This window comes from Acanthopagrus latus, chromosome 23 (assembly GCF_904848185.1).
Source record: "Acanthopagrus latus isolate v.2019 chromosome 23, fAcaLat1.1, whole genome shotgun sequence".
NCBI classification, from domain to species: domain Eukaryota; kingdom Metazoa; phylum Chordata; class Actinopteri; order Spariformes; family Sparidae; genus Acanthopagrus; species Acanthopagrus latus.
The window spans coordinates 8,739,634-8,760,229 of NC_051061.1; the positions used below are offsets into that span (position 1 = coordinate 8,739,634).

Below are 20,596 nucleotides of genomic sequence, written 5' to 3' on the forward strand. Positions count from 1 at the left end.
GCATTTTAACACTGACGCTCCTGGCCACTTAGCTTGCCAAGCCATCGGGAATTATCAAAGTTTTTCCGCCAGCAAATCTGGGCCCGATCTACTGCATTCACATCTTTGGATATGACAACTTTGTTTTGTCAGATCTCCTGTAAGCTAATGCATGCCCCAAAAACCCAGTTACGGCTGTTTTTGTCTCACTACGACAAACCGCTACGACACCAGCACAGTACTTGAGATTTGAATTCCAAAATTCTGTGAACTAAAACCATAATCTATTATCAGCTAGTCTGTTCAGCATATATTTCTTTACAGCCTAAACCAGCAAAGACCTGTTGACTGACACCCACTTGTGCATGAGAAGCCTGTTTGGGAGACAGTTGCCCACAGCTCAGAGCACATTGCACTCATTAGGCCCTCTTCATTAATATGAGACTAGAATTACCGTCTCACAGCTGTATGCCCCCGCCAACCAAGTTACATTTAACACCCATGTCTGTCCCGGACAGAATTTAACAAAAGGAATGGAGAGTATTCCAAGGAACAGCTTCCAGTGAGAGACATGCTGTCTTCAGACTATTTCTACAGAGAGCAGAGGACTGATAGGAACACGGTACAACAACGGTCACCTGAGGCTTCGTGTCGACAAAACTAATGGGGAAAAAACAGAAATAGGAGCTTCAAATTTTCAAATACGGATGCTTCACACGTCTTCAACCCAGAAAAAACAAAAAAAACAAAAAACATAAAAGACCTAAACAATCGCCACAGTTTCAAGACAGGCACACAAGATCAGCGTCCAACCAAATTCCCCCTCTGTTAGTAATGAATGATGTCACGCTGAACTTGACTGTCGACCTACTGGATATAATATGTCATCGCGTTATCTTATCAGACATCAGTGTGTAGTTTTGTCAAAATTGGCATATTAGTTGGTGAGTTACAGAAAACTGTGTGGTCACAGTGAATTTGATCGTCAACCACAAACTTCTGGTCAGCTCGTCCTTGAATGAAAGCGGACATTTTTTGCCAAATTTAATGAAAAACAAAAGATTGTGACATGCACGGTAAGAGGCACGACTCCAATGGGATGGCCATGGCGCCCCTGAGCCTGCTGGGCAACTGTTTCCTAACGTGTTCGACGTGGGACCTTGATAAACTGAGCTAGTCCGAGGCTTCTGCGCTGTGTTTGTTTCAAAGCCTTTCTGTCCCTTTCATATCTCAGTGTGGAATTTTTTTTTGTTCGTGATGTTCCTGGTCACAGATGGCTCGGTGTCCGACCTCGCTCAGCATATCTGTCTGAACGGCCGCTTACCCTTTTTGTCTGGTTCCTTTCTTCCCTGACCCTCTCTGTCTTTCCGTATCTCTTCTGCTTTCTCCCTCCTGGTGCTGCTCCTTTCTCCCTACCTCAGCCGTCAGCCTGGCCCATATCTGTCCGCTTGATGTCTTGTACCATCTTGTGCGTCTTGGCCTCTCGCTATTCCTCAGTCGCCCTCCTGCCAGTTGCGTTACCCCTTACCCCGCTCCTCCCTCCCTCTCTCCTTCTGCGTGTTGTCAAAACTCTCTACATCAGTCTCAAACGCTCTCTCCTCTGGAGCACGTCCCAATCCATCCATCTCTCTCTCCTCAGGAGCTCTCTACCCCCTTTGTCTCGTTTCCGATTTCTCTATATTCGGCTCGACCTTTTCCTTTAATCATTCAGCCTGTCTTACCCTCCTACTTTACGGACCACCTTTTCTACCATCGCTTTGCTTCTCACCTCTTTCTTTTGTATCCTTGCATGTCAGCGCTTATTATCACAGCTGTGCCTGTGAAATCATCTAGAGTCACATGCAGCGGCGCTCTCCTTGATCTTGCTCTTGGTCTCCTAGATCAAAAATCCTCGCGGAAACACCAGGGCTCTGTTTCTATTAGATATCTCGGATGGGGTACGGAAAATTTTCAATTTTAGTTTGACAACCACATTTTGCAGGGGAAAAAGAATTTGTGGATGTGTGTGGGATATTTCACCTCAAATAAAACATTTCCTGTCATCCATATCCCTACAATTTACACGCCTACTATGAATGGTTGAAGCATTCCAATCCAAAAAAACCCCTAAATACTTGATCCAAATGTTGAAGGAATTCCTAATTTGTAATTGATTTTAATGGATTTTCTGCACTCCTGTACTCTGCCAGATGCTCCTGGCAAGCAATTACATGTAGTGAACACTTGGATTACCTAATTGGAAGCTAGATATTAACTATAGATATAACAATATAACTATAGATATTAACTGGTGTCATACAGACATTTTGATTCTAATAATTGTTACAGGAAATGCAGATCTGCCCTAATTGGTTCCTAAAAGTCACCAATAAAAAGCTAGTTTAATTCAGCATCCAAATGTGTTGCTAATGCATAACAAGTTGGATTTACAGCTGTAAAACTCGGAAGTTTGAGCCTTTGGGGAGCACAGAAAGGTTGATGGATCCTACCAGGAAAAAAAGTGATGGGTGACTAGAGCTTTGAAAGTAGGTAAAATATTATCAATGGAATACGTTTGCAATAAAGGAGCGTATAAAGTGTGTGTAAGTTTATCATGGTTATCCAACAGTATAATATTCCCAATATAAAGATGCTCACTTCAGGGCGAGTTATCACAAGCAAACAGCTTTATTTTATCTGTCAGTTCAGACTTTTGCAATGATCTTGGCTGGTTTTGGTAACCTTGTCACGGTTAACAAAAATAGGCTAGCAAACCTTGCCAACAAAAAATCACTGGCACTAACTTGAATGAGCTTGGCCGTGTTTATCAAGTCCGAGCCTCTCTGAGGGCAAAGGCAAATGTGGCAGAGCTTCATCAACCCTCTCCATGCAGAGTTCCGACTCCTGCCATCAGGGAGGAGGCACACTTTCCCCAGGAAGGCCGAATAAAATGGATATTTGAGAGATATTTTTTTCCATCAGCTATTGGGTTCCCAAACAGGCTGTAGGCCTAGTTACTATTACATTAAACTAGTGACTGATGCAGTCTTACCGCTTTATTATCATTTCACTGTACTGTTTTCATGACAACCTCCTGTAGGTCATATGTATCATGTCACTATTTATTGTATTATTTCAGGATGATGTGTTCTGGTTGTGTCGACTACTGTTGCAAACCACGTTGCCCCAGTCCAATCCAATCCAAACCACCAGCCAGCCAGCCAGCCAAACCGGCGAACTTCCCCTCCCGCTTTACCTTGTTGTCGGAGAGACCGGTGACTTGGTCGACGAACTCCTCCTGGATCATGAAGGCGGCCAGGTTGGCAGTGTAGGAGGCCAGGAAGATGACAGCGAAGAAGGCCCACACAGACACTATGAACTTACTGGTGGTTCCTTTCGGGTTCTGCACCGGCACAGAGTTGTTGAAGACGAGACCCCACAGCAGCCACACGGCCTTGCCCATGGTGAAGGAAGGTCCGTGGGGGTCTGAGAGAGAGGGGGCGGAAGCGAGGGTGACGGACAGTTTAGTTGCGGAAGAGACCGTACCGTGATGTCAGGCTGAAAAGTGTCCTCCTTTTACGCGTGCTCACCTCTTCCCTGCGCCAGGTTTCTGTTAAAGCCAAGAGGACTGATGTACTCAAACATGAAGACAGCCATTGCAGTCACCAGTAGGAGCATCACAAACATCATCACCCACACTGATGCACTGAATGGCTCTGCGGGAGAGAGGGGAGAAAGAAAAGAAAGAGGGGATTATTTCTTCATACGCTACGCATCGCTTTTGTCTGATTCATGCTCACTCACTTCCTGGGTAATCAATCATGGCACACACATCGAAGGAAAACGGACTGCATGGATAATAAGCTGACTCCTGCATGTTCATAGAGCCCTTACACACACACACACACCCCCACCTCTATACACTCACACTTGCATATACACAGGACACCTACTATTTGACAGCGCGAGGAGGCGTGCGGTATAGGAAGCCCTGGTGTCAGCACTCCTGTCCTCCCTCTCAGCTCACATCACGACTGCAGAGATTAAACCCTCTTCTAATGTATAGGAGAGCACTGCTGGCACCGGGCCGTGCACTGTGCGGGTGTGTGTGCGTGTCCAAGTGTGTATGTGCTGGCAAGCAGCCATTACGGGGGTTTCCTGCTAAGCCCTTATAATTGCCACTTTCACAGCGGTAACTGCATGCTGCATACATGTCAGTGGGCGCACCTGTGTGTATTTATGTGTGTGTGTGTGTGTGTGTGTGTGTTGGCCTGCGTTTCTTTTATGCAGTCCTGCCAGTTAGTGGCTCGGTGCTATGTATGCGCAGGAACTCATGGGGTGTCGATTGCGGAAGCGCTGCGCATCGCATGAACGTGACTGCGCAGACACCGAGGGGATATCCGCGGTCGCCCAGGTTAAAGCCCTGCGGTTAAGTCCCACTCAGGTAAGGTGAGAGTCATTGTGGCAGGAAGCAGGAGTCGAGCTTAAATCCCCCCCGATGACAGAGCAAAGTATCGACGGCTGTGTAACAGGACTGAATTGTGTTGTCAGCGCTGTATCTCGGGGAGCACACACGCGCGCCCAGAGCAAATATCATCTTACACTCACACAAACGGAAAAAAAAAAGCAAACGAGACAGCGTACCCCCCCACCCCCTCCCCCTCTGTCCCGAGTCAAAGCAACAGTTATTAGTTACCGAGAAAGGCTGACGGGGAAACGGTGCCGTTGCTACGGGAGACCATGACGCTGATCCCGGTTTCCACGAACGGGACGGAGAAATCGATGACCTCAGAACGCTCCTCATTGATCGTCAGAGATCCGACGGCCATGACGGCTTTCTTATAGACCACCTTTGGAGGGCGGAGGAGAGGAGGGCATGGATGGTTGGATGGTTGGATGGATGGGGGGGTGATTAGGAGTGAAAGGAAACAGAGGATTTAGGACAGGTAGAAAAGGAAGAGATGGGTTGAGAGGAAGGGGAAGAATGGGGAAATGATCCAAATGGGGGAGCAGGAAAGAAGAGGAAGAAGAAGAAAATTCACTTCATTAATATCCTTTTAAAAGACACAAATAGCTCCTGAAACTATGCTGTATTCATTGTGGTGTTTGTTCAGATTCTTCTTCAGTCTTCAGATTATATGTCATTTCCTTCTTCTCTCTACTGCGGTCCCTGCAAATTAACATTATCTTTAATGAAAATACTCCAAAAACTAAAATAAATCCAAACGGCTGCCAGATACGCACTGGAGCATGACTTTTATCGACGGCACATTAAGAGAGTTTTTAATCTCAGGCTTAATCTTAATCAAGATAATCAATATGCAAGCTGGAGTCACCGCTAAATAAGATGAATGTCAGGTGAACTTCAGCTCGGTGAATTAAGTCTGCCATAAAAAAAAAATATAGACGGCAATAAAGTTTACAGTCTCCAAATGAACTCCGGGACTTTACCTTCAAGTTGGAGCTGGTAATTAAAGATATGCAGAGGAAGTTTTCTGCAGGAGAGGCTAAGATTTGTTTACTTTCCGAGCGTTTACAGCTGGTGCCAAAGCCTCATAGCTGGCTCTGTGAAAGTTTTGCAAAGTCAACACTTGAAGCTTTTCTTTTTTTTTTTTTCTTTTTTTTTTTCCCCCAAACATAAGAAACAGGAAAATCCTTTCAGACAAACATCTCTAATTTCCTCTCAGCCTTGGCTAGGCTTCCTTGTGCTACAAAATGAAAGCGGGGACCGAGCGGTGCTCTCGACACGTCGCTCAAGACACAATCCTGCACCTTCTGAATGCGGTTACATTCATCGCTGCAAAGCTGGGTCTTGAATGAGTGATTACTGAGCCTCACCTCTCCCACCATCCCATTCCAGACGTTGTTGATCTTCTTGCCATGCTTGCCATTGGTTACCAGGTACAGGTCATAGGTGAACTTGACATACTTTGCAATCTTCTTCAGAATGTCGATGCAGAAGCCTTTGCAGCACTTCTTGATGTACGTCCCACCAGCCTCTGTTGTGTTGCTGCGGAGACACAAACGGAAAGAGGGCACAGGGTCGTTAGCTCGGCAGACGCTGCAAACAAAGAAAAGCTGAACTGCGCAGCGTTTGCGCAAAAAAACAGTCAGCAGTCTCAATTTTGGAAGTATAAGCAAACCAGACCTCCTTTTTTTTTTGCATCTCTTTGAAATCTGCTTGCTAAAATTTACACGAACGCGCCGACGGACGAAATGTCACCCTGGGACTTTTTCACCTTTAACTTCAGGTTGTCCTATTGACATCAGAAGACTCGGAAAAAAACACGCTCCCCCTTCTCCTTCCTCCTCTCCGTCCCTCCAGACAAGGAGGTTTATGACGGCGCTGCATCTGCACGCCTTGTACCATCTGCGAACATGAATTTGAGAGCAGGAGGGTTCAGGCACTGTTCACAAACGCACACACTCACACACACACACACACACACACACACACACAGCCACCTGGGACTCTCATTTAACTTTTAGATGTGTGCTAATTAGGAGACCATAACCTCGTCCTTTAGTTTAACAGCGACCTGGACACAAAACTTGATGGAAAGAGAACAACAAAATAAATAATTAAAAAGACTCCAGCCGTGACGCTGTCGTTACCTCCGGAGCTGAAACTCTTGTCACTTTGGAAGATTTTTTTGTGATGCTGGAGAAACATTAGCCAATTTTTTTGGCCCCGAGTGCAAACTCCCGTGTTACACTCTCTCGTCGCAATCGATCCGTCAAAACGAGTGTCACCCCCGAGTGGGACTCTTTCCTCTTCTCAAAAGGCGGAGGAATTTACTTTTCATGGTCTAATAGTTTCACACGAGCGAGAAAAAAGCAGCCAGGCGCGGATCTGTCAGCAGCTGGGAATTACTTCTTTTTTTTGGGGGGGGGGGGACGTTGCGCAATCCCCCATGGTGATTTCTTGCCGTTATAACCAGATAATATCTAAAGAAGCTGTTGGAGCTCATCGGAAATGAAATAAAGAAGCTAATTTACATCTAAGTGCTCTCTCAAACGTAATAATGTGTCAACAGAATCAGGCAAATTGTTTAGCAGAGAAGCATTATGGGTTTTTTTTTTTTTCTCATCAGTAAAATACAGACTTTTAAAAAACCTTTAACACTCGATCTGTTGTCCATTATCTATTTTCTAACCTTTCTAGCCCAATGACGTGACGCTGATGAGCATGTGAGTGGACAAAGAGACCTGTAGGGGCGGACTGTGGGGTTTTCGATGCTTGACTGTAAAAGCATTCAGTGACTTCAATGAATCCTAAATTAAAATCACGTTTTCTACATAGAACTGAAAGAAATTGGGACTATGTACCACATTTGTCTGGTGCATTGCCCGTGCTGCAAACGTGACCGCTGTAAAGGAACAGTGCGAAGGGCTCTGCAGTCGAGTTCGCAATGATACATAAGTTAGATTCTCAAAATGAAGCATACCAACTTTTGGAGTGTTATTAATGTCGTCAAATGACAGTGATCTGGTTAGGTTAAGGTTCCAAAAAATACTGGGATAGGTTCAGGAAAAGATCATCTAAAAAAATACACATTTATCTTCTTATCTGTAGTGCTATTTAACAATCCACACTTTGGTGTGGGTTGCAGAGTTTTGGAGATATCCACCTTAGAGATGTCTGCCTTCTATTTATTTAGTGTACATTTATTATAAATTGCACATTTGTCATTTTATTCTTTCCAATATCTCCTTATTAGTGTCTCTATTTTTGGAGACTGACTCTTGTGCTGCTACTTATTTCCCTCTGTACTGCTGTGTTACCTGTGAATTTCTCCCGAGGGGGATCAATAAAGGAACATCTTATCTCATCTTATCTTCTCCCCAATATAATAGGACTGTATGGCACTGGTGCTCAGAGTGCCAGAATAATACATTTCGACAAACTCGACAGCAGTGTTTCTTTCCAAAAATCACTACCCCAAGAATTCATTGCAAGCGGTTTAACGTAGGAGCTCTACCTGCTGACCGGAAGCGTGTATGTTCTCACAGACGAGAAACTCGAGCTTGCGACAGCCTGGAACGTAAACGTAACTAACGTCATTCTCGGCTGAGCTGTTATATAAGTTTGCTTGGTTAGCTAGCCCCTCATCCATGAGCAGATGCACGCTTCCTTCTGCAAGCAGAGTAAAGCAAAAATATGTTACCGTGATGAAGTGGTGCAGGGAGGAGGGACACGAAACACACACACAAAAAAAGGGCCAACTAAGTCAAGTCGGTGGCAGGTTCAGCTGGTGCGGTCCGTGACAGAGCGAGCATATAGGCCAGAACTGCAATAGCTGCATTCACGAACACAGTGTACCCATTTAGTGCAGGCCGTCGTACAGTTCAGGCAGCGAGAGCATGTGACGCTATGGAGGCTGTTTGCAAAGTTGCCGGAGCCAACTTGATATAGAAACACTACAGGGCCCGAGGGGTCTCCAGAGAGGGCGGTGTGGGGGTATGTGTGTGTGTGTGTGTGTGTGTGTGTGTGTGTGTGTGTGTGTGTGTTAGTGTGAGTATGGCTTGTTCTCAGGCCCGGGCCTGGGTGAGTGAATTTGTGGTTCTGCATGCATGGATAGTCCATCATCCCCCGATCCAGCCCCTCCATCTTTCCTCTCTCTCTCTCTCTCTCTCTCTCTCTCTCTCTCTGCCTCTCTCCTTCCCTCCATCCATCCCTCTTTTCTCCAAATGGACAGTACGGATGCTTGAGTGGGAATTGCACTGTGGGAGGGAGGAAGGCGCTCGAACGCAATGGCCTGTGAGTGAGTGGACATGTGGCAACAGAGAGCGTATACGAGCTTGTGTGTGTGTGTGTGTGTGTGTGTGTGTGTGTATGTTCCTCCTTGGAGATGCTTTATCCTCCGCCCTACTTCACAGTGATTCTGGATGAAAATCTCTGTTAGCCTCTTCCCTGGGACACTATTACCACTTAATCAGCTCTGTTTGTGCGGCTGTGTGTGTGCGTGTCTGTGTTTGCGCAGTGGATAACAGTAACTTTTTAACGCCTGCATGTATGCAGTGGTACGAGTGACACAAAGTGTGCAGAGTGCATGCAAATTTTCTCGGAAGTGTGTCCACCGGTGTGTGTGTGTGTGTGTGTGTGTGTGTGTGTGTGTGTGTGTGTGTTCCAGCGGAGAGAAATAATATTAAATTATCTGCAAACCAATTACATGCTTTGATTCAGCAGTGCACGAGCCACTGGGCGACACACGCACACACATGCACACAAACACAAGTGCACGCCCTGAGCCACTCTCACCGTGTGTGTGCACGCTTGAGGAACATAAGACAACGAGGGGCTTGGAGTATTTGGGTGTTAGAGAGAGAAAATTGGTAAAGGAAGGAAGTAAACTGCTGAGTTCAGCAGTCGCCTCCATTTTCAGGAGGAGGGGAAGACGCCGCAGCATAGATCGCACACTGCACCTCTTCCCAGTGCTCATCAGGGAGGAGAGAGGAGAGAGGGAGAGCAAAGGAGTAACACGGCGACAGTGCTGATGGAAACTGCAAATGGTTGACGTTATTTCGACCATCTTCTGATCATCGAGTGTACTTGATATAAATTGTGGAATGCGTAGTCCCATACAGAGAAAGTGACCTGTCATCAGCTGTCGATTACAGTTCAGTCAGTGTAATTGTGTAATCTTGAACACTCTGTAAGGAGATTACGTGGAAGTTCCCCCTGCATGTGGGCTACCGTTGAAATGGTTAGCTAGTTGTTCCACCAAATTGTGTTTAAGCCCCTTAAAGACTTGCTTAACATTGTAAATGGATAGTTGTTGACCATGTTAAGCCATGGTTAAGCTTTATGCTAAAGGGGGGGAGGGTCATGTAGTAACACATAATACACCAGGGCTGGACTGCGCCACAAGGATTCACGTTTAAACCTGATAAAATCATGGTTAAAATTTGAATTCTGTCAAACCAACTGCATGTGAAGGGCTTCACAGTCAAGTTGGCAACAGTACATAATTATGCAATGTCCAGTCATACTTTTACAATAAAACTTGCTGCCAAACAGTTAACATATTATGACTTACTATGACTTATGGCCTGTTATTACAATTATTACCGGTATAGGCACAGAAACTAATTGGTTAAGTTGAGGAAAAGTTGCCAAACTTGGAAGCATAGGGTCACTGACCAGGCTGTCAAATTTTGCCGTGTTGGATTGAGAACAGGCTGCACACGACCGTATTTTTCTTCAGCTACAAACTGGTTGGTGGTCATGTGTTTTTACAAAGACCCTGAGGAAGGCCACAAGCGGGCCAACGTGCTGGTTTAACTACACAGTTGATCTTTATTCTGCAAGTGTTGCCTGAGTGTTGACCTCCATCGCCCTTTACCTGAGTCTGTGAATGGAATCCTATTATAACAAGCAGTATTTCTAGCTTTTCCTGAACTTTGAGTCGCATTTTTATGAGACCAACCAGAGCTATCAAGTAATTCACAATGAGGACAATGGCGCCGTGTTAGCTAAATAGACAAATGGACATGGAGGGCAGACTTACTCTTTGACATGCTTCCTGCAGGGCACAGAGTTCCTCATGCAGGTACCAGTGAGCCTCTCGACGTCCTCCACAATGACAAAAGGTTTCTCCTCCAGAGTGACGATGGACAAATGATTGTCGTCCAGCTCCGCGTCACCGAAAGAGTTGAAGCGCGGCCACACTGGGTACTTCAGTGTCAGGCTGCGGTTGTCCAATCTTCCCATCTGTGGGGGAGGAAGGAAATGAGGATACCAAAGACGAGGAGGTAAATGAGTTTAGCTCGACAAGATTATTAAGTCATAAAACGCAGCCACTGAATAAACATTTTTTAGGCATTTATGAAGGGAGTGGTTCTTATCCAATACTTTACAATTAGTGAGCAGCTCCCGGGTCAGCATCTGCCCCGAAGACACTTACTGTGACAGCAGCACAGGCTACACTGAAACCAGAGTGTCTCTAACTACCCTGCAAGACTGTCGGTTCAGATCTAATGGTTATAAGCAGACAGGAAGTGGAAGTGGTGAGAACAAACAGTTACGTCCAGTGATCATAACATGGCAAGTTAAAAACCCTTTGGAGAAAGGCAGTGAGTCACTTTTTTTTTTCTTTACCTGGTAATTTACCTGCTGTAATCTGTCGCCTATAACTCAAAGCAGAAAGGAAGTGGAGAGGATTACAAATGTAGACACACGTTAACATTTACATTTAATGTAACATTTGTTGCTTTTTTTTTTTTTATCAAATGGCACAGAAACATACAAATCAGTATACATGTTCACAGACCATAGTACATGTGACTGTGGGCACAGCGTAACAGCACGGTGTGTGGGGATGCATGACAAAAATGCACACAGAGGGATATTCAGCATGGCTATGAATGCAAACATATATGAGAGAAAAGAGAGAGCGAGCGTGGCAGTGTGATGGCGCTGTGACTCGGTTAATAATTCAGAAAAGTTTTTTTTTTTTTTTTTTTTTAAGAGCCGTGATGTCAGAGATTCCCCCTATGGATGCTCTTTTTACCCGCCCACACCTGTCTGCAAATGTGTGTGTGTGTGTGTGTGTGTGTGTGTGCACGCACCTGTGATGTTTACGCATGTCTATGTCAGACGGGGGAGGCAGGGAGAAAGAGAGAGACAACAGCAGGCAGCGAGGCTTCGCTCGACTCTCAATTATTAATGCTACAGGAGCCGAAAAAAAAAAACGGCAAAACCTCACTCTCACTCTTCACCACCCCCATTTCAGAAGTCGTTCTTTCTCCTTCTTCTTCCCTCTCGCTCTCCAAGACTACTGCTGCAGTGCGAAGTGCAATGTCTGCGCAACAGCCGAATTTTTGTGTGTGTGTGTGTATTTTCCACTCATTAACACACACTAGGGCAGAGATGCATGGATGACTGTGCTAGTAGCAAATCGAGAAGGGCCGGGGTGACGAACATCTCTGTTTTGCGTGTGAACAAAGTCAAATATTTGAAAAACACAGTTGTCACACTATGCATACATAAACCCCTTTGACCCCTTGAGTCGTATAGGACAGTGTTTGTTACCTGCACGCGTACGCAAACGCACACATGTTGTTGTTCAGCCTGCATGCCTGGCTAAGTCATTAACAGGCGAGCAGAGAGCAGGAAGTGAAAATTAGCATTTTAATTGTTTTGCTTTGAGTGGTTTCCTATCCTCTGACAGGGATTAGAGTCTTTTCTCCACTTTTAGTCAGCCGCACTGTCAACAGCTCACTCTGCTGTCGGCTACATCTCTAAGACTGCGCATGTGAGTGTGTGCGCGCGTGTGTGTTGCATTGCAGGGCCGTATGCTGAGGTGGCATGTGAGCGGCTCCTTGTGTGTCACCTTCACTCTCTAGGGAAACGGACGCATTTGTCTATCTGTCTTAGCACAGCTGTTTTGCATTTCACAAGCGAGTGAGTGCGGGCACATATCTACACACACACTTGCCCATGTAAGTGTGTGTGTGTGTGTGTGTGTGTGTGTATATCAAAGGGCTGGGGAGGTATTGAAGGAAATAAGATTGGTAATGCAAGAGTGAGAGGGAATTTGTGCATGATAAGTAAGATGGGACTTGTGTCACAGAAATGACGTGAGTGTGGAAAAAGAAAAAGCAAATGCAAGAATGCATCGAGGAGGAAAATATCTGAAACAAGTGTTTGAGGCATTTGGAATGTTTGGGGTCATTTTCTGGTCTTACAGTGGCACTTACCATGCTGATATACAATATATAAATGTATATATTCCATGGGTGTTTCAACTGTGTAGCATTAGGCCAAAAGTTAAAATTACTACATATTTTTTTCTAGAAGAACAGCTCTATTACTTCCTGTGGGTCACATATTTTTTATAGTTTTACTACTTGTTGCACCTTTAAAGTTGCAATATGGCAGGGTTTTGGATTATGACATCAAATAATTAAATAAAATGATCAGTAGAATCAGTTCTTTTTTGACATTCTAATGTCTCTGTTGTTTCACAGTATTGTCATGATTACAGGTTTTTGGTTTAGTTGTTGTTTCCTGTTTTATCTTGTAAGGTTCATCCTTCTGTGTCAAGTTTTGTTGCTTCCTGACCTTTTTTTTTTTCGTCCCTTGCGATTGTCCTGATTGGTTTCCCTGATTTTCCTCCTGTGTATTCGTTTTCCTTCTCTTTGTCTGTTTTCCCATCATTTTCCTTGTCTTCCCCTGTCTTTTTTTCAGTTGGTCTGTTATGTTTTCCCCACTTCAGTCCTGTGTTCCTCCTGTACTTATGTTCCTTGTGTTCACTATGTTCCTTGTGTTCCTCATGCCATCTTTGGTTTGTACCTCATTTGTTTTTTGTGTTTTTGTACTTCTTTAGCTTTTTCGTATGCCAGTGCCTTTTTGTTTCTTGCATTTTAGGGATTTCAGACTTTCACTTGGACAATCAGTAACAGCTCACTTTGTTACAGCTTGCCTTTTCTAAACGAACCTGCCTGACAATTTGACTGCATTTGGGTCTGCGCCCTTTTGACAAACTCTGACAGCCTTGACTCGTCCAGGTACAAACAATTCACCGCTGCCACTGCTAGCTTCACAGCTAACAAAACTAACTAGCTAACAGAAGCTACAGTTAGCGGTCAATCTGGTGAAATGCTGCCCTCTCACTTTTGGAATGAATTCAACAAGTGGCCAATTCTTACATATTGCATCTTTAAGTAAAATGTTCACACCACGCACCTGAAACGAGGCGCGAACAGCTCAAGTCTGCTTGACCCATCCACTCATTAATAAAAAGCTTTGAGTACTGGCCCTGAATCTGTCAGATGAATCAATAAACTTGAGGGGGAGATAAATGTTGGGGCAGAAAACAGAGAGAGGCAAAGGAGAAATAGGAAGAGGAGGAGGAGGAGAGGGAGGAGGAAGGGAAGAATAAGCTGACTTCAGCAAGCTGATTTCCTGTCCTCATGCTCTCCTCTTCCTTCTTCCTCTCTGTCTCCCCCTCTCTCTAATTAGGGGAAGAGGGGTTATAAATTAATGCCTGGAGAGAGGGGAGAGGATCCTCTCTATCGACCGGCCATGCAGCGGAATGCTGAATCGTCCTGCATGAAATACCAGATATTAAACACGAGCCAAATACATAGAAAGTAGTGTGTGTGTGTGTGTGTGTGTGTGTGTGTGTGTGTGTGTGTGTGTGTGTGGGTGTTTGTGTAAGGCCAGTGGAGGTTACGATGATAGGGCCCGCGGGATTACCGCATTATAGCATCCCGCGGCGGCAATCGTGTTACCCATCGCCCTGTAATGAATTCGGAGCCACTTGAAGAGGAGACGACATCCTGCCTGGGACGAACCGTGTTGCTGATATTCTTCCGTCGCATTCTTTACTCAAAAACCTCTTGTTTCGTTTCATCTACCGCTCTTTTGTCACCATCTGCCTTTTTAATCTTTATTTTGAAAAGGCTCTGCTCTTTAACTGCATGTCATCCTCTCTGTTCGCGCTGTCTTCCCCACCGCTCTCGCTTCCTTTTATTCTCTGCGTGCGGCCCAGACACCCTGACACTGCTCTCGCACAATCAAGGGGGCTACAATCAAGCAGAACCCGGCTGAACAGTCGAGACGCGGTGATGGGAAAAATCAAGAAAAAAAACACGGGGTCAGCGCTCCTGCTCCGAGCACCTTCTCCATGCCAGTCTCGCTGGGAGAGTTATCGCCGTGGCACATTGCATTATGGGAGAATGAGTTCCTAATAGCGTGGAGAAACCCATTCAGTCATAAAACAGTATCTGTCACTCCTGTCAGACAAAATTATGTCGGGAAAATGGATTCTGCTCTCCCTCTCCTCCGCTGGCTCTGTTTATGTGTGCGAATGTGTGTGTGCGCGTGTGTGTGTGAGAAAGAAAAACAAGGGCAGAGAGAAAGAGGATGACAGAGTGGAAGAGCGAGAGAAAAAACTGCATCCATGGATTTAGACATCTTTTCTGAAAGTGGAGCGCCTTTATGAAGAATCAGAGAACAGTCGGGCCCCGGGAAGAAAATGCATGTGCGTGTGTTTGCGAGGTGGTTTGGGAGTATGTGTGTGTGTGTGTGTGTGTGTTTTTTATTTTTTTTGCGTGCGCACGTGGGCTTTTGTGTGTTGTGTGCTCTCCATATTGTGATTCTCCAAGCACAAATCCCATGCTGTCTGTAATAATTATTTTGTGAACTGGCTGCTAACACTGCAGCAGCTCCTGGAGCAATTTACACACTCCATCTACTCAGCAGGAATAACACACAACATCCTGCTTCTGATCGGTAAATACGGTCCTTTCATCCGCCCGGTGAAGCTATACTGTAACTCTGAACGCGGCGAGGAAAAATTCATCCGCAGCGGCGCCATGTCATTAATTCTTAGAGCTGAATATTTCCCTCGAGGCTGCAGCGACCATGACATGATGCTGTTTTTTTTACTACATTTTTAGATTGATTCTTACTCTCAACTATCATCATCATCATCATCACCATCATCATAATCATCATCATCATCCAGTTTTGCAAGAAATTATTACTGGATGGACTTCCATGAAGTGTGGTGCATGTATTTATGTCTTCCTAAGAAATAACTGTACTGACTTTGGTGACCCCCCCTCACTTTTTATTCTCAGAACCGTGCCGCAAATGTTAACATCTGCTCGTCACCACTGTCGACCATCCTAAACATGTTGGGTTGGCTTACATCAGCATTTAACTTGAAACACTGCTGTGCCTATATAGCTGTGCAGGCATCTGTGAACTTTTAGTCTTGTTAAAACATGATTCAGAGATTTTTAAAAGAGACATCGTACGCTTATTTTCAAGTCATAATTCTATTTTGGGTTACATCTTGAATAAGTTTATATGCTTTATTGCTCTGGGCCCCATCTCCCAAATACCCAGCCTGCTCTGATTGGTCAGTTCATACCTGACCTTTTAAACGTTCAAGATATTTTTGGAGTTAAAGGCTTTTAAACTCTGTGTGGGAGTGTCCTTAAATAATCATTAAAGACACATGTGAGCTCTGAGTTTCAGAGTCGTTGGGATACTTGCTAGAGCTAGGTGAGCCCAGGTGTGAATGGCTGTTAAGCTGTCTGTGGAGGCAACTCAGTACTGCATAAGTGATGTGTTAGGCCACATCCACTGTTCAAAGATGGTCATTCCAGTTTGACATAGATGGATACACTTTCAAACCATCTGTCTTCTCTGGCCAAGATGTTTACATTGTTGTCCTCAAAGGATTTATTTTTCTCCTTCAGATGTAAGTGGACAGCAGAGGAGGTGGCCTATGACATTATTTATCACCTACCTACAGTGCAGTACTGAGTTCCATCCCCAGACAGCTTAACAACCATTTACACCTGGGCTCACCTAGTCCTAGCAACCCACGTGAAGGCTGGTTAAGTCAACAACCCGACAGCCCTTAGGACTTTGTGTGGGAGTATCCTTAACAACACCGTAAGGACATTCCCATACAGGGGTTAAAAGTCTACAACTCCCCTCCAATGAGTTAGAACTGAAGAAGCCTCTTGGCTGAGAGGTGACACGTCTTCATGTGTGTGTTTCCTTTATCTCAAAAAAACCAAGCTCCTTTGTACTGTTCAACATAAGACTGAATTTATCGGATTTAGTGCCTCCTCTGGATGCAGCATCATTACAACATATTAACGTTTTGTGATATGCAGACACACACACTAACAAAAAACATAAACCCTGCCATCGTTGTGTCTACAAATCCATGCATGGCGAGTGCTTAAGTATGCCACTCCTGGCAAGGCTGCATCCATCTGAACTGCTGTTCTGTCTTTCTGCTGTAACCGCTCAGTTGTTACTTCAGCTAGTTTTTCAAAGACAAAAGCCTCATTTTACATAAATCAACGCCGGATCCAACTTTTTTCATCCAGTCAGATGTACCCTGCATGATTTGCTGCAATCTGCACTTCTTTTTACGTAAAACAGTCATTCGCCGTGATTACATAATCCTTTAAAAATCTAAGCAACATACACATCTAAAAACAGATAGGTGAAGATATTTCAAAGCAGCTCTTCCCAAAAACTCCCAAAGCTCTGTGCGTGTGTGTTGAAGAGAACAGCAGGTGTGGATGCTTTGAAAACCTGAGTCTTAAACACCTGTAGTAAAAAAATAAATTAAAAAAAAAAAAAAAAAAAAAAAAAACCCTCTCTCTTCCCCTCTTTGTGTCTCTTTTTTCCCGGGCTCATTTGAGCACCCGCTATCTCTGCCCATCTGTCTCCATCGCTCGGTCGTCTTGCTACCTCTTCATATAGCTTCCCGTCTCCCTGTCTCTCCCCTCCTGTGCCCCAAGGGGACACATTTTATATTTTTAGTGCATATCCATATTTTAGTGCGGTTACTGAATTTTTATCTCTTGATCATCATGGAAGTCTCTCTTTCTCTCTCTCTCTCTCTCACTCTCTCTCTGTGCGAATGCGAGTGTGTGTGTGTGTGTGTGTGTGTGTGTGTGTGAGTGTGTATGCCACCGATTCCTGGCGCATGGGTGGGACGGCTGCACCAGAGGGAGGGAGAGAGAAGGAGAAAGAGAGCAGCTCCCAATTATGTTTCCACTTTGGGTCTCCGTGTCTCTCTTGCCTTCAGTCTCTTTCTCTGCACCACAGTGAAGTGGTACTGATCAATTTCACAGGCTCTCTGTTTATAACAACACACTCCGCACACCGACAAAGAGACTTTTGTGTGCGTGCGTCCATCCGTGTGTGTGTGGGTATGAAATATGAAAAAAGCCAGTCTCAAAGATTGGGTGGAGACTGCGCGGATTGCGGCAAACTAAAAAAGAAACGAGTACTGTACCGCGCGCTCGTACACACGCCGATGTGACCTGAATAAAAAAAAGCAGATTGGTCGAAGCGCGAGCCTCTCAAGAAGTGTGTCTTCCAATAACCAGTGTGGATGGGTAAACACACATACACCCACATAAGCACACACATACAAGAGCAGTGACCCCTCTCGCCACCCCAATAACGGAGGTCTCGGGGGTTTTGATTAACTGTGGTTTGAGGTGCTATCAAGGAGCACAACAGCAATCACGGCTAAAGACAGACTGAGTGCACAGATTATCTGGACAGAGAGGAAGGGGGAGGAAAAACAGGAGGTGAGGACAGTAACACGGAAGAGGAAGGAAGGAAGCGAAAGAAGGTGGGGAGGAGAGGAGAGGAAGAAATTAGACGTGAGGAAAGGAGGGGGGGTTTGGAGAAGGCGGCTGTGATAAGAAAAGAAAGAAGTGGGAAGGTGGCAGGAGAGGGAAAAAATGGAAAACACGACCATGTATCTCCCTTTCTTCCTTGTCCAAATCCTTTTGTTTAGTCGCACCTCTCTCTTTTCCCCGTCATTCTCTCAAACGTTTCCACCTCGGCCTCTGCCTGCCCTGAACCCGCGAGCTGCTGGGAGCACCGAGCCTGAGGTATTTACGCCTGTGCGAGGCAGTCGGACGTAGGGATCAGGATGCACGGCTGCCATTTAAAAGCCCATTACCGCAGCGAGAAATACTCACCCGTGTACAGTGGCCACTCTTTATTGAGGCTTTCTCACATTAACCAGTTAAAGAAATCCATAAGCTTGTTAGTAAATGAGCTCATCGATCAACACAGAGAGTTGTAAGGTGAGACAGTTGCATTTTCAAAACCGTGTTTGTTTTTGCCATTCGATTCAAAGAGTTTATGTGTCAATCAACTGCCATTGGAAGTTCTCTGATGTCTTTTTCCTTCATTTCAGTTTCTTTAAGCGATAGGGCTTTTTTTTTTTTTATTAGGCTTCCAATGCATAAACAACACAGGAAACAATAGACAAAGACAACAGGAAACGTGTGTGTGTAAGCGTTTGTCTAATACCAATACAGGTTGATAATATCTGTAAAACTGGGGTTATCACAGATATATTAGTGTTGGTGTTGATGTATATGTTGCCCCACAGTAATGTATAATAGTAGTATTGATCATAAATAAGCAAAAGAAAAAAAACACAATAAAGCAGCATGAACACAAACACAAGCAAGAATGTCAAAAGAAGAAAATGCATTGATGCTTGAGAAACACCTTAATTTTTAGCGTACTGGCCATCCCTGAGGCACCGCAGTTCCCCCGCTCTCTTTAAGCCCCCCCCCCTTCCAACCCCGTCATCCAAAATAGCCCAGTTCTGCTCTGATTGGTCAGCTCCAACAGGCCTGAGCCTGCACCGGCCCACTACGTCTCGACCTCAGCTCAGTCTGCATTCTTGCAAACAATTGTGACATCACTACCTCACAAAAAGTCCTGAGAGTTTGTTTGAAGGCAGTATCTGAATACCCGCTGTGTGCATTTCTCTGATTGACACTTTCATAGTGTTTAAACAGCACCTACATCTGCTTTATAAAGCGGGCAGGGCTACAAGAACGTTTCTTTTCACCTTTACTGCGTGAGCATCAGGAGGACAGACATGGATTACTGACAAAGTACTCTGGAATAGAGCTATCTTACACTTATTTTAACTTAAAAAAAACACTAACAGCAGCTTTAAATGATTATTGATTATTTTTGCCTAAGATGATATATAAAAACCCAAGCATGTGTGGAGTAAACCTTTAAATCCCCAGAGATAGTTTGACGGACAGACATCTTGACAGACACAAGCTGCGGGTCCTCAGCGGTGAGCCCTGGCCCTGAAAGACACGCCTTTCAGGAAATGTGCAGACTTCTGCACACACACATCCTACCTTCTCCCACTCTCTGTCCTTGTTGAGAACAATGACCACCAGCTTTGGGTTCTCCTGGTAGCCGTCTTCTGTGAATGACAAGTCTCTGCCATCCCACGTCACATTCATCATGTACCTGAGAGCGAGAGCAGGAGGAAGAGGAGGAGGAAGGGGGGGCAGAGGGTGACAGGAGGCAAGACAGATGTGGAGGTGGGAAAATTCAGAGAATGAGGGAAAGGAGAGAAATGAATAGTGGTGGGGAGAAACAGGAAAGAAAGCAGGAAATTGAATTACATTAGCATGAGAAAAAGTCAAATTACAATCAAGTAATATTACTTTCCTAAAATATTCACACAGGCCCCATTGTATTGAATTTCAAAAACGTAATTCTCAGGGATAAAAAAGAAATCTATTCATCTCACAGTGTAACAGTGTGTGTGTGTGTGTGTGTGTGTGTGTGTGTGTGCCTGGTATAACCGGTAATCAGGCCAAAATCCTCCAAATATGAGCTGTACTACAGAACTACATTTTTTGTCAGTACGCTAGTGTGCGTACATTAGAAATAGAAAAGATCAGCTGCGTGGAGAGAGAAAGTGAGAATGGATAGTACCAAAATTTACACACACACACACACACGCGCTGTAATGAGTGACCCATATGGCAGGTCACATTAGCTAAGATGGAGGGCAGTGGGAAGATATTCTTGGGTCCACGTAGCCTCCACATTAATCACGGCTGTCCCTCGCCCCCCCTCCCCACTCTGTCTCCCTCACTCCTTCTGTCAGCGGTCATGTACAACAAGGGAGAGAAGACAGCACCCCCCACCCCCCTTTCTTCTTCCTGTACTCCGTTCTGGGGGCCGCTGCGACAGGGGAAAAAAAAAAAAAACCTTCTAAATGGAACATGCGCCCCACGTGACGGGTCTTTGAAAAAGCCACGGCGGAGCGCTGCAGGTGAGGCACTTCACGCTGTGCAGGAC

The 20,596-nt window shown here is 45.1% G+C and overlaps 1 protein-coding gene across 2 annotated transcripts in view; it reads right to left on the bottom strand.

Annotated features, from left to right (window-relative positions):
• The window catches only part of grin2aa (glutamate receptor, ionotropic, N-methyl D-aspartate 2A, a), a 156,448-nt gene that overhangs the window by 22,512 nt on the left and 113,340 nt on the right, over positions 1 to 20,596 (bottom strand). For both annotated transcript variants that reach the window (XM_037089896.1, XM_037089898.1), the window contains 6 exons: positions 19,639 to 19,753; positions 10,470 to 10,672; positions 5,797 to 5,968; positions 4,655 to 4,808; positions 3,549 to 3,674; positions 3,215 to 3,444 (listed from right to left, as the gene is read on the bottom strand). In XM_037089896.1, coding sequence (XP_036945791.1) covers positions 3,215 to 3,444; positions 3,549 to 3,674; positions 4,655 to 4,808; positions 5,797 to 5,968; positions 10,470 to 10,672; positions 19,639 to 19,753 — 1,000 coding nt within the window. The remainder of the gene's footprint in view (positions 1 to 3,214; positions 3,445 to 3,548; positions 3,675 to 4,654; positions 4,809 to 5,796; positions 5,969 to 10,469; positions 10,673 to 19,638; positions 19,754 to 20,596) is intronic.